Raw genomic sequence first — 13,039 nt, 5'->3', positions numbered from 1 at the left:
GTCAGGTTCTCTTTTGAGGGGTCTGAAATAAAACACTGACTTCTCAGAACAACTTTGCTAAGTACCACCGCTGAAGTACTAGAAATGTATAATTTAGAAAGAGTTAGGGAAAACATAAAATAAAAAAAGACTTATTTGCATATTACGTGTCTCAGTGTAAAGCTGAGTAACTTTATTTATGGTAAAATGGGAAATCCATCTTTTAGATTATGTTGTAGAATTGCTTATATTTGTCCATTAGTTGTTGACTTAATGCCTTCATTAAATGACATTTTCAAAGAGCTGCATGGACCGCATTATATTCTCATCCTGTGAAAAACAAACACACAAACATGAAAATCACACACCATTATAAATGTAGGTGGCTACTACCTACAGTGAAATGAGGCAAGACAAACTGTACATGTGCAATGGCCATCTTTTTCAGCCTGCTTGGAGAAATCATTAGCAGAAAAAAAGCTGTTAATGGATATACTCCTGATTTTACACCTGATCTTTCTATATTAATTTAACCAAAACTCTTCTGCCAGGAATGCATTAGCATGTTTTTTTTTTGTTTTTTTTTTGAAGGTTATAAATTCATACCCAGTAAAGCAAGTTATACATAGGCAATGAATACTTAAGGAATAATTTCTTTATCTGCACTGTGAATCAGAAGTTACTATATACAGTATTTGTAATTAACAGTATTATGTATTGTACACAAGCCTTTTTTCTCCATTTCTGACTCTAAAATATAACATTTAAATGTGCATCCTTGTTTGGTTGGACGAATTAATCAGTTCCCACAGCAACACTGAGCACTCTTACTCCTCAGTTTATCTTTTCCATGTGTTCACACTGACAGCTGTAGGCTGGTTTCTAATGCCACTTCTGCTTTCTGTTTGTTTGCATTAGATAGGTAGCAAAATCTTCAAATTTCATGTTACTCCCAGTGTTTACTGATGCCTGACTGTACTCATTTCTATCAGAAAATAACTCTCAGCCTAGCAGTGAGAAAGAAAGATTGTTTGTAATATATACCTTTCACTGAAGACAGATTTTACTTTCAGTACCCATATTTCGCAGCAGTTCCACATCAACAGTACAGCTGCAAGAATATGTTAACACACTCACAGAATTGCAGAGATTGGAAGGGACCTCAGGAGATCATTGAGTCCAGCTCCGCTGCTCAAGCAGGTACCCTACAATAGGTTGCACAGGTAGAAGTCCAGCTGGGACTTGAATATCTCCATAGAAGGAGACTCCTACAGCCTCTCTGGGCAACCTGTTCCAGTGATCCATCACCCTTAATATAAAGAAACTCTTCCACATGTTAGTACGAAACTTCCTATGATCAAGTTTTAGGCCATTACTCCTTGTGCTATCACTATGCACCACCTGGAAGAGCCTGGCCTCATCTGTTTGCCTCCTACCTCCCTTTAGATACTTATAAACATTAATCCCTTCTCAGTCTTCTTTTCAGACCCAGGTTACTCAGCCTTTCCTTATAAGAGATAGATATGCTCCAGGCCCTTTATTATCTTTGGCCCTCCACTGGACTCTTAGGAGATCTTTTTTGAACTGGGGAGCCCATAACTGGACACAGTATTCGAAGTACAGCCTCATCAGGGCACAGTGGAGGCAGAGGATAATTCATCAATTGCTGGTCTCCATTATAATGATTTTTTCTTTCTAAACTCAATACATACCACTTAATAAAAACAGTTCTCAGGTTATCATAGCATACTGATACATAGGCCTTCTGTACATTAACACTGTAGTAACATAGAAATTAAAGTTAGAAATTAAAGTTAAATCATTTACTGTTCAGTCCAATGGCTGATTTGCTTCATTGGAAGCAACAACTTTGAGTAGTTCTCCCAATTTATGTTAGAAAACATGCACAAAAGGGTTTTAGAGTTTTTACCCTTGATTCTATATAGCAACATCATTTGAGATGTCATAAGAATCAATCTACATAACATTCTGTGCTAACAAACTAATTCATTGAAGGAATGTTCTCTAGTTTAATAATAATTCTATGTAAATGCTTCAAAATGTTGTGTGGGTAGTTAACTAGGCTTATTTTAACTTCAAGTAACTTCTGAAACATCAGTATACTATTTAAGGTCACTGGTGCGAAATTGAAAGTGTGCTTTCATTGGAATAATTTCTCATTTAATTGTTTACAGATGTTTTTGTATATCTATTTATAATTATGTTTAGCAAACAGACAATGTCCTTGATTTAGAAGCAGTTTTGACACTTCCTACTGATTTTCTAATATGTACTAATGAAACTGAATTTAAAAAATAGCTAGCTCTGTATTTCTGATGTTGGCTGTTTCAGTTCTGAAGCCTTCCAACTGTGCACCTTTCTCATTTGCCTCATTTTTCACTACATTTTTCTAAGCAGCTTTTCATAATAGGTTTGTTTAATGATTCCTGAATCAAGGCACAAGGAACATGTTTACGTAGTCCATATAACATAAAAACAAACAAACAAAAAAAAAAAACAACCCATGAATGAATGAGCTTTACCCCATCTGACCTAACTGCAAGCTTGCATAGAGGTTTTTCTTTCTGAAATCTGATATGGCTCCTTTGCTGTTTTTACACTAGCCTCACAGTAACCCTGGGTTACTACTGCAGAAAATATCTACCCCAGGAGTACTGCTATATGAAGTAATGCCCAAGTCGAGCCACTTTCTACCAACAGCAAGCAGCCAAAGGACAGAGGAGGAACAGGGTAGGATCAAGAAGAAACACTTCTGTTATCCTTACTTCTTCATAAGCAAAGATAGGTCCTTATAACTGCTGACCAGACAGCACCATACTGAGTGAAGACTGAATACGCCATAGTTCCTTACATATCTTCTTCATATTTACTTGGTGAAGGGATAGGCCACCCTTCACATAGGAACTGTGAATTAAGTCCCAAACTTGATATATTCTCTAGACTGTACAGTGCTACTGCAGTGATAGTTGTGCCAAACAAGTACTCAGCACAAAGAGGGGACTTTAAAAGATACTAAAAGATACAACTGCGTATGTGTTTACACAGAGGCCTTTGATGCTACCAAAAAGTAAAAAAAAATAAAAAACAAAAACAAAAAAAAACAAACAAACACAGGAACTGAAAGTGGAGCTTCTCTCTTTAAATATGCCCTGCTGTGTTACTTCTTGCTTTTAAAGCATGCCACACTGACCTTAACTATCACAGAACACCAGTAAAATGGATGCACTTCTAAGACCCACTAACATGGCTTTCAAATCAAAACAGAGGAGCAGCAGCAGTTCTCAGAGGCTGGCAAGTCCTATACAAGAGGTCATTCAAGAGAAACTTTTCTTCTGCTTTTCCTGGTAGAATAGGCTTCTAGTACCCTATAAGATTCACACTAGAAGGGATTTAGCTTTAGAGTTTGGTTGAGGGCATTTTGCAGTGCTTGTTTCCTTGCACTCTCATCTTGCAGCTTAGGATAGAACACAGGGACTAGTGAACATTTCCTGTATGCCTCTAGCATATTTTCATTTGCACCAGGTGCAGCTCTGACTACCATGGTCATCCATGGGCACTCCCATTCCAAGGTTTGAGGTAGAATCATTTGTTACGCTAAACCAGCAGGGAATGTTTTTAAGCAGACTTGCTCTGATATCAGCTTTTATGCTGAAGGATGGCTTGTAGAAGTAACAAAAGATAGACATCAAAGTCTAGGGAACAGTGGGCATGCTGTGACCCTGTCCTGATTCAGCAGCATAAGATTCTGGTAAGCAAAAGATAACAGTAGAACTAACAGTACCCTGTGCAGAGTGCTGAGGGTAGCTAAAGGGGTGGACTGGTTTCCTCAGCAGGAAAAATTGAACTAAATGAGTATTTTGCAGCTTGGAATAAAGATGAGATACTGAAAGAAAGGTGATAATGATAAACACTATTTTTCCTTAGCACAACGTCAGGACTATAAAAGAAGACTATAAAAACACTGCATGTCAGGGCCAAAACAGGTGAGTTTTCTATAGAAAGGATTAATTTTGTTTTAGGCATCGTTATAAACTCATGAATGATGAGACTTCTTATTTTGGAGTGATGCAAATCAGTGCGTGCTGGGAAAAGAAAGGAAGTTGAACACTATCTTTCTATTATCTTTCATTCTTGTACTTACTAATTTATTAGCAAAAGAGCTAATGTTACAGCCTGCAGCTGTGTTTTAAGAGGAAGAGGCCACTACTGCCCTTTGGGAGAAACATAATCCTGAAAAGGTTGAAACCACATTGACAGAGCACTCCTGAAAGAATTCTCTTGAAGGAGTCAGGTTGAATTCAAAACTCTAATCTCATTTCTGAAAACTAAATCCTGACACAAATATGAATTATAAACTTTGCAGCTCAGAGCTGTTAATAAGAGATCTTAGGGGGGAAAAAAAAAACAAACCACGGGCAGCAGGATATCTTTTGTATGCCATCATTTGGATGCCACATCAGCAAGATGATCTGATCTCTAAAATGAGAGAATGGTGTCTGTCATGCAGTGATTTATAGGGCATCTCTCACATATTTTGAATGCTCAGAGCTAAATAAGAAAACTAAACTAACAGAAGTGAGAAACTGAATCACTTTAGCAAAGAAGAGCAGGCAACTCTTTACCAAAAGGTACTAATTTTCTTTGTAAATGAAGCAATCTGTCCATTACTATAATAACAATATTCAGAAAAGTCTTTTATGTAACTTCTAGAACTCTGTAGACCTCAGCTGGGAAATAAACCTCATCTGTTTCTGATGAAAAATGTTAGCAGAGCAAATACCTGTCACTCATATTGAGTGAGTCTGACAAGCTAGAACCACCATCAGTGTAACACTGCTGACAGACAGGACTCTATCCAGTACCCATTGCTAAGGATATACAGGACAGCCATAATTAGAAGAGCTGTTTTCCTTTTTCATGTGCCAAAGTCAGTGGATTAAGATAGATTAAAAGACTCAGTATGTGACCACTAAGTGGTTGTGACCTCTCTGTATTTTGCTACTTTTAAAACACAAGAGCAATCCCAAGGATACATAAAACAACAGACAAATTTTAGCATGTCTATGCTATTTCCAGTCCTGCTTTCCATATTCCAAGTCACTATAAATTTATAAATGAATGTAACTGCATTGTTCTTCCCCATCTCTCGTGTACTATTCACTTCTTGGTGTCAGAATACAGTACACACAGGAAACAATACACAGTCCATGCTGCTGGTCTCCTGACAGCTTCACACTAATCTTAGTCAGCCTGGGAAGGCTGACATCACATCTATACACTACTACAGTTCCTTACATTTCTCACCACAACAAATAACATTGGTTTTGTTTTGCCTTATCAATTTGCCCAGTGTAATCAAGCCCACCTTATCACTAGGTGTAATACAACATTTTGCAGTACATAACACAACCTCTTATCGCACCAACAGTTGCTATCATTATTTTGTTTTATTTTTCTTGCATTTTTCAAGTTACATATTAATGGAAGCTCCTTAAAATTCTGAAAATGCACTCTTATCTTTCCTCACATTGGCTCCTCATGTGAAAGCAAGTCAGTTCCCAAGGGCAAAGGAGTGACAACAGGCTGTAATTCTTGCTGCATGTTTATTTTCAACCCTGGTTCAAAATGCAAGGAGCTGCTTTCAGCAGTTGAAGGAAATTAACAGCCACCTAGACAACGTAAACACTTCCAACTGCTCATCATTGGCTTGCCTTGAAAAAAAATTCCTGCCATTCAACAGTTTGCAAGCTGCTTCCACTCTCCCTAAAGCTTACTGCTAGGGGAACAATCCTATATGTGACCATTTTTCAAGTAATATTATTGTTGTGATTGTATACCAGTTGTAAGAGCATTACCCAACATTATCAGAAGTTAGGTATATGTATCCAAACTATAAAAAAAATTCTTGCTCTTATGTACAAATATAATGCTGTTCTACTCATTGTTAGCTCAAGAAGAAATAATCAGTGTATGATAGCACTAGCCAGCTGATACGGGTCAACACTTATCACTGGGTGCTTACCTTCTGGCAGCTCTCAATGAATTCATCTATGGTAACTACACCATCTTTATTTTTGTCCATTTTCTGTTCAGAAAGAGAAAAAAACAATAACACACGATTACACTCCTGAAATCTACTTTAAAAAAAGTCATTTTTATTATTCATTTCATTTACATGTTGGCCTAGGGAACAACTAGGCCAAACTGTCATGAAGATGAAGGGTGTAATACACCAGCGTAAAGAGCTCACTGAAAAAGCAAGATGTGTCGAGTAGATCTGAGAGATGAGTGCCTTGTGATGGAACCACAGAGAAAAAAACCACAAAGTTGATAGGATAAGCAAAGTAATTACAACAGTGAAAATCTTTCCACAGCTGCAAACAGCTCAGTCTTTGATTTTCTTTGTTACCTGACCCACCTGGAAAAATGTTTCCACATGTTGTCTAGGTGTGTCCTCCTTGAGAACAGGATAAGTGCATTTCCCCATCATATCATATATTGCTTTCATGATATCAAGCATTTCCTGAAGAGGAAAAAAAAAATATACAATGCACACTGAATTGTACATTGTGCTTTGATTCATAAAACATAAATGACTTCTGACTTTCATTTTAGAAACAATACATTACACTTCGTGATTGAACAGCTTCAAGAATGCACAGGATGCTCCTAGGAATTCCAGCATATTGGTCTGGCTTTCATTACTTGTTAAATACACGCAAATGAATGTTCCTGATTTTAAATAATGTGAGTGATTCAGAATATACACATACACTGACTGTGGGAAGTCTAAGATCTAATGCATAAGCAAGCAGGAAAATAGTTCTGCAGCAGCAGGTTGAAACATGAGACCTTCATACAGTTGAGTTATCAGGAGAAGGGAATACTCACACACAAACCTGGACACCTGCAAAGAGTCTTCCATTTTTATCAAATGCTTTGGATATCATTAATAGCAGGAGTTACAAAAACTGCAAGAATAACTATAGGTACAAGTCATCTGCTGTATGTCATCTGCACATGTTTCTGTGATATTTTTCCTTCACCAATTTTGATATATGGCTTAAAGAGAGAAAATTCTTTTTAGCACAACCACTTCTTAATACATTATATATTCTTTCTTGACAGATTCTGACAGTGGTTCTTCTGATGCCATTCTTCCTTCAAAGCAAGACTTCCGTATACAACATTCAGTTTCAGTGATTAGTATAAAAAGTAGACCTTACCTCTTTAGTTATGTATCCATCCTTATTTATATCATACAAATTGAAAGCCCAGTTCAGTTTCTCCTGTACTGTCCCTCGGAGTAAAATTGAGAGACCCATAACAAAATCCTAAATAGACAAAAGGTCTTGGTAAGTTTTGAATGGAGCAGACACAAATACTCAGAAATGCAGACAAATGCACCAGAATCACAGAAATTCCAAGCAGCGTGTTGTTTTTCTTTCTCTCACTTGACAAATTAAGGTCTGCTGTTATTTAAATAATAGACATATAATATATAATAGATACTATTATATATTATATTATTACTAAGATATTAATATTAAATAATAATATCTAAGTAAAAATATATAGGCACTGTACACTAAACTAAAAATTAAAAAGTAAATTGAGTACTTCCTGTAAAATGAGCCACTATCTTCTGTTAGTGGATTCATCCTTTGAAATGCCTCACATAAGAAGTCTTTGTTGAACTAATACCAAGCAAAAGCAGATCCCATGGTCTAATGGCCCAGCACTAAGCTTAAATGCGAGTTAGATTAATCTAAGCACAGGAGACCAATTTTGAAATAACTGTCCACTAAGGAATATCACATCCTTATATATATACACACACATAGGAAGTAGAATATGTAGTTCTCAAAACTCCTGGATGAATTTTGCACAGTCATCATTAAAAACTAAATGTGCATTACCCCAATACTTAAATGTTTCATTGGAAACCCAATAGGGAATGGTACTTATTTTGCATCCATGTGCCACCTCAGTGGTCTTGTCACCCACCAGTGCTCTGTTGCTTTAGAGCTCCACCACAGAAATAAAAAAGAAGACTGAAATTATATACATGTAGTACCTGGCTAGGGATAACTGACAAATTAAATTTGTCAGGAGCAGTCAGACTATGCTCTTGATCAGCAGACAAACAATTCTGAAAATTGATATACTACTTAACACCAGAGCTAGAACAAGGTCTTCACCTTACAGTAGTAAGGCTATACCATGATGAAAAGTACAACAATAATAGCAGAGAGGCACAATCCTAGGCTACAGCAAATGAGAACAAGCCCAAAAGCAGCAGCTGTGGATGCAGGGAAAAAAATAAATTAAAAAAAAAAAAAAGAAGAAGAAAAAAGAAAGCTACTTACTTTTGGAAGGCCACAGGTAGGCAGGGATCTCTACTGAGATACCATCACCTCCACAGCCAACCCATTAAATTACATCTGGGATGGGGTGGATCCTGGCTCCACCCTACCTGGTCACTCAGGTACACTGCATGCACCTGAGCTCCCCTGGGTTGGCACTGCCTGCCAACCAGGATCTCAATCACTGCTTCAGGCCATGACTTGTCATTTCTGCTATAGCAGTTGATATTCTTTCAACAACAGAAACCACTCAAACCTTGTTTACATTGCGTGAGCATCTTCTAGACTGGAGAAGATATCAATCAAGATGCATTGTCATCTGTCTTCTGCATTTCTTAGCTCATTAAATGCATTTTTAAAAACAATGGCTTTTTTTTTCCCTGAACTTTTCCTCCACTTGTTTCTATTTAATAAGCTTGTAGACCCATATGTCTGTGTAGCTGTCCCTATAATGTGTCAAGCACAATACTTGAATAGCTTATGTTTAAATGTGCATTTTTATGTTATTGTTAAGACGTACAGGAATTCTTAGAGTAACGCTAAACCAGAGACTACAAAAGCTGAATGATTTTGTATCACCTTTGTCAAACTACATTTCCTTAAAACAGGAGGAGTGGAAAAGAATGCATGGAGGTTAAACATAAATTACAAAGGTCTGTACCACATAGTCAGATAAGTGTACCCTGAGCAGTCAAGCAAACACAGACATCACAGCTTAGATGCTCTGGTAAGCAGAGCTCTTCTGACAGTTTCAGACTTTAACAGTTCCAGTGGTATGCTCTTAGTCTGTCGTAATTTCTGCGTTACTGGTACATGTGCCCTTTGGGGTAAATGAATACATGAGTCTTGAAAACGAGTTTTGTTCAACTTATCTTGCCTACATCTCAATGTCTAATTGAGGGCCACAGGGTCAAATCTCCGAACAGCTCTTTAACAGCGTGCTATTAAGTATTAAAATGTCCAAGAAATTTGGAACAGATTTGATCGCATTACAACATTAGCAATTAACCTTTTTAATGTGGTACTATTTCTTCACATTTTTTTCTGTACTGTTTTACTTCCTTCCTGATGCTGTGTTTCTTGAATTCTTCTGTAAAGGTCTCCAATAACTTTATTTTCTTAAAGTATTATGTTTCACAGCACTTGACACCAGTAATATTTGCTTTTATTTTGATACTTCAAGTGGTGAGGCACTGGAACAGGCTGCCCAGAGAAGTAATGGATGCCCCATCCCTGGGGTTTGGATGTGGCCCTGGGCAGCCTGATCGAGTGTGTGGCAACCCTGCCTGCAGCAAGTAGATTGGAACTAGACTGCCTTTAAACCAACCCAAGCCATTTAATGATTCTGAAATCATATGTACTTTCTTTTTTCCTGATTATTTCACTTTCTTCCTTTATTTATTTGTTAGTATTTTATTTATGTTTTTTTAAGGCACTTACTCATATGCCAACTGTCTTCCTAACAACTCAAAACCTTCCAGGTATATACTCTAAACTTTGCAAGTGTGGATCACCTCCTTCCCTACTGCATCAGTGCATTTGGGAATTTTACACAGATCAGTACAGGTACACCGCCTTTTGAGTGCTCTCTGGAGTTCTCCAATTCAGGAACCATAAAAGAGACTTACAATAAAAACAGGTTCTGATGAGCTGAATAAGGATTAGTATCCAGTCAGGATATCTTTTCTACATATTTAATTTCATACAGCTTAAAAAATTAACAATAAAATCATACAGAAATGGAAAATCAGATTCAGTGGTCACAGTCTGAATCCACATGGCATTTTGGGCAAGATCTTCAAACAGAGAAAGGCCCTGGATGGTAGAAGGTGTGGTGCATGCCAGGAGTGGTGCAACTATGGTATGTGTTACACTAGTGCAGTGCAGTGCAGAATGCTACAATGGGACAACAGTATTTAGGGCAGCAAATAAGCTCAGGTAGAGTCTGTCTACACATGTGCTATCAACTGACTTAAGCACCTCATTTGGAATGAACCCAAGTGATCATTACAGTATTTAGAGTACTCAGACATGTATTGTTTTCTGGTTTATGCATGTAACTCCTGGGGATAAAGGGTATTTATTTTTGAAGCAAGATGGTACTGCATGGACACTTCTGTCCCTAAAGATGCTGATGCTGCCTACTGAGCAGGACAGCCCTGCTCACTGAGCACCTACTAGGGAATACTAGAGGTGCATCTGATCTGATGGTACACAGCTGATCAACTCCAGAGAAGGGCCTGACTCAGGCACACCCCAGGGCTCTTCTCTGTCTTCAATTGAAGCACACCAAGTGTGTGTTCTTTGATATTTGCCTTTACTTCTTTTCACAGCTCCTTATTTCCAACTCTCTAGCTTCCTACGGAGCCTCGTAGTACCTGTGAAGACTCCAATTAAAGAGGTCAAACAGGGAAAGTTAATCATAGACATAGTGGGGCACAGATGCAGTTAAGACAGCAAAGGTCAGCAATGACCTGCAGAAGCTGCTATTGAGAGGAACTGTATTTATGTGTAGCTGCTTTACACTGTCAGAACTCTTATGAGATCCTCACTGCCATGAGAAAAACTGGCATGTATGGCATCAGCAAGGCTTCTGTGTTTTTAGCAGAGTGTCACACTTGAAGACATTCATTAAGCTCAGTACATCCCAAGTTGCTGTCTTTGAGAAGATCCCAGTTCTTCACCGTTGTCATAATTAAGTACCAAAATTGTGTCTGATCTTAAGACACAAAAGAAGACATAAGGTAGGTTAATTCTGGACTCTCCAACAGAAATGAGTTAGCAATCTAATTAATTAATTGACGCAAAATTCTGAGGTAATCGGGAACTTGCCACCAACTTTACTAAGGGATAATTAATCATTTTAGGAGCAACACATACTGATTAGCAAAAACTTTGAATATCTTCATAGCATTTGGCTCAGCTTTTGTACTTCCAGGCACTGAGAATTAGTGGGATTACTGAGTGGCTTTTCCTTTTATCAAGATCACTTTTAGAGCTTTAATCTACATCTACAATAAACTCAGGGCACTCATTTGAATGTTTGCTTGATTACTGCTCACATTAAAGAAAAACTGCTTGGCATAAGTAATGAAAAAACTATGTTAATGTGTAAATTGATAGAGTTACGGTATAAGGAAGGATAATTTCAAGCAGCTGATTACAGGAGTTTGTTTTTATACTATGTAAAATGCAGCAACTGAAGAGTCTGCCTCTTCAGAACTGTACAGATTTAGAGATGTGCAAAATTTTACATACACAGCAATCTTACTAAGGAGCCTTGTTTAATGAAGGTGTGTGTTTAAGCAGTATAAATTGTGCCAAAGTCCAATACTTTGTTGGTGATTAATAATGTGATGAACAAATATCAAAAAGCTAGAATAAATTATTCTTTCCTGCAATTTTAGCTACTGCAGTGTCATTTAAAAAAGGGAAGTGTAACAGTCAAAAAAATATCCTGCATGTTATATTTGTAGTTCTTCCAATGCCATTTCAAATTTTCCTGTCCCATTCACACAGAATAGAATCAAAGAGAATTTTTTCTTCACAGATCATTATACTAAATTGCATTTAGTCCCACACTGTGATGTAAAAAGAAATCTGGAGCAATTCATTATTTATTATCCAAATTTTTAAATCACACCACTGTTTCTATGTCTATAAATATCTAAGTAGTGGGAGGCAAAAAGATGAGGCTGGGCTCTTCTCTACAGTGTGTGGTGATAGGATGAGGGGAAATGGCCACAAACTGAGGCATAGGAAGTTCCACACAAATGTGTGTGGGAACTTCTTCACAGTGCAGTGATGGAGCAGTGGCACAGCTGCACAGAGAGGTGGTGGAGTCTCCTTCCAGACCCGCCTGGATGCCTACCTGTGCAACCTGGGCTAGGGAGCTGCTCTGGCAGGGGGGTTGTACAAGATGATCTCTAGAGGTCCCTTCCAACCCCAACAATTCTGTGATTCCTCTAGTGGGATTTGTGTCTGTCTGGGGTTCTTTTTATTTGTTTGTTTGTTCTGTTTTGTTTTTGCTAACAGGAATTTACTAGAGTGTGGATTGGTATAGAAAAATATGGTTGCATCTAAGATGAAAAGAAACAAAACAAATGTGATTTATCCCATTTTACAAACCCTACAATTCACAGCTTCTTTCACATGGTTAGAAAAAATCTAAACATTTTTAACATGAGAGGGATGCTTTTAGAGTGGTTATTGTACTATTTTAAGTATGAAGCTACTACATGGTATGAAGACACTAAAGCAGGATCTTTTAACAGCACTAGAAATATGCTGGGCTTACAATTAGTGCAAATGAGATCAAAGTCTGGATCACATTATTTGTGATGATACTGAACCACAGTACACTGGAAAATGTCTGTTCTGGCAATGATAAAAAATGCTGCTTCTTTTATTTTCCTATTTTCTTTTATTCCAAAGCCTCTTTTTTACATGGACCTGCACTTTGAGATATTCAAATCCATTAAAAAAAAAAGGCTTTACATCTACCTCATTTCTTAAGGCTTTCTCTTTGAAATACAAATGTGAACAAATTGCCCAGGAAGGTTACAAAAGCTTCTTTTGTTGTCATTTTCCCTTATGAAAACAGCAGAAATGTTTCTTAAATATTGCTGCTAAAAATACTTTCCAGCACTGCTGGTGCTGCTACCGATGTTACC

At 37.5% G+C, this 13,039-nt stretch overlaps 1 protein-coding gene across 5 annotated transcripts in view; it reads right to left on the bottom strand.

The window, feature by feature from the left end:
* Window positions 1-221: 221 nt before the first annotated feature.
* KCNIP4 (potassium voltage-gated channel interacting protein 4) overlaps window positions 222-13,039 on the bottom strand; it is a 346,284-nt gene continuing 333,466 nt past the window's right edge. For all 5 annotated transcript variants that reach the window (XM_065735726.1, XM_065735728.1, XM_065735725.1 and 2 more), the window contains 4 exons: window positions 7,227-7,334; window positions 6,419-6,523; window positions 6,023-6,085; window positions 222-309 (listed from right to left, as the gene is read on the bottom strand). In XM_065735726.1, coding sequence (XP_065591798.1) covers window positions 262-309; window positions 6,023-6,085; window positions 6,419-6,523; window positions 7,227-7,334 — 324 coding nt within the window. In that variant the 3' untranslated portion in view covers window positions 222-261. The remainder of the gene's footprint in view (window positions 310-6,022; window positions 6,086-6,418; window positions 6,524-7,226; window positions 7,335-13,039) is intronic.

This window comes from Cyrtonyx montezumae, unplaced genomic scaffold, assembly GCF_038088225.1.
Source record: "Cyrtonyx montezumae isolate F1298 unplaced genomic scaffold, pur_monq_1.0 scaffold_2, whole genome shotgun sequence".
NCBI classification, from domain to species: domain Eukaryota; kingdom Metazoa; phylum Chordata; class Aves; order Galliformes; family Odontophoridae; genus Cyrtonyx; species Cyrtonyx montezumae.
Note: the sequence above shows the minus strand (reverse complement) of the source record. Positions and strands in the feature narration are given on the sequence as shown.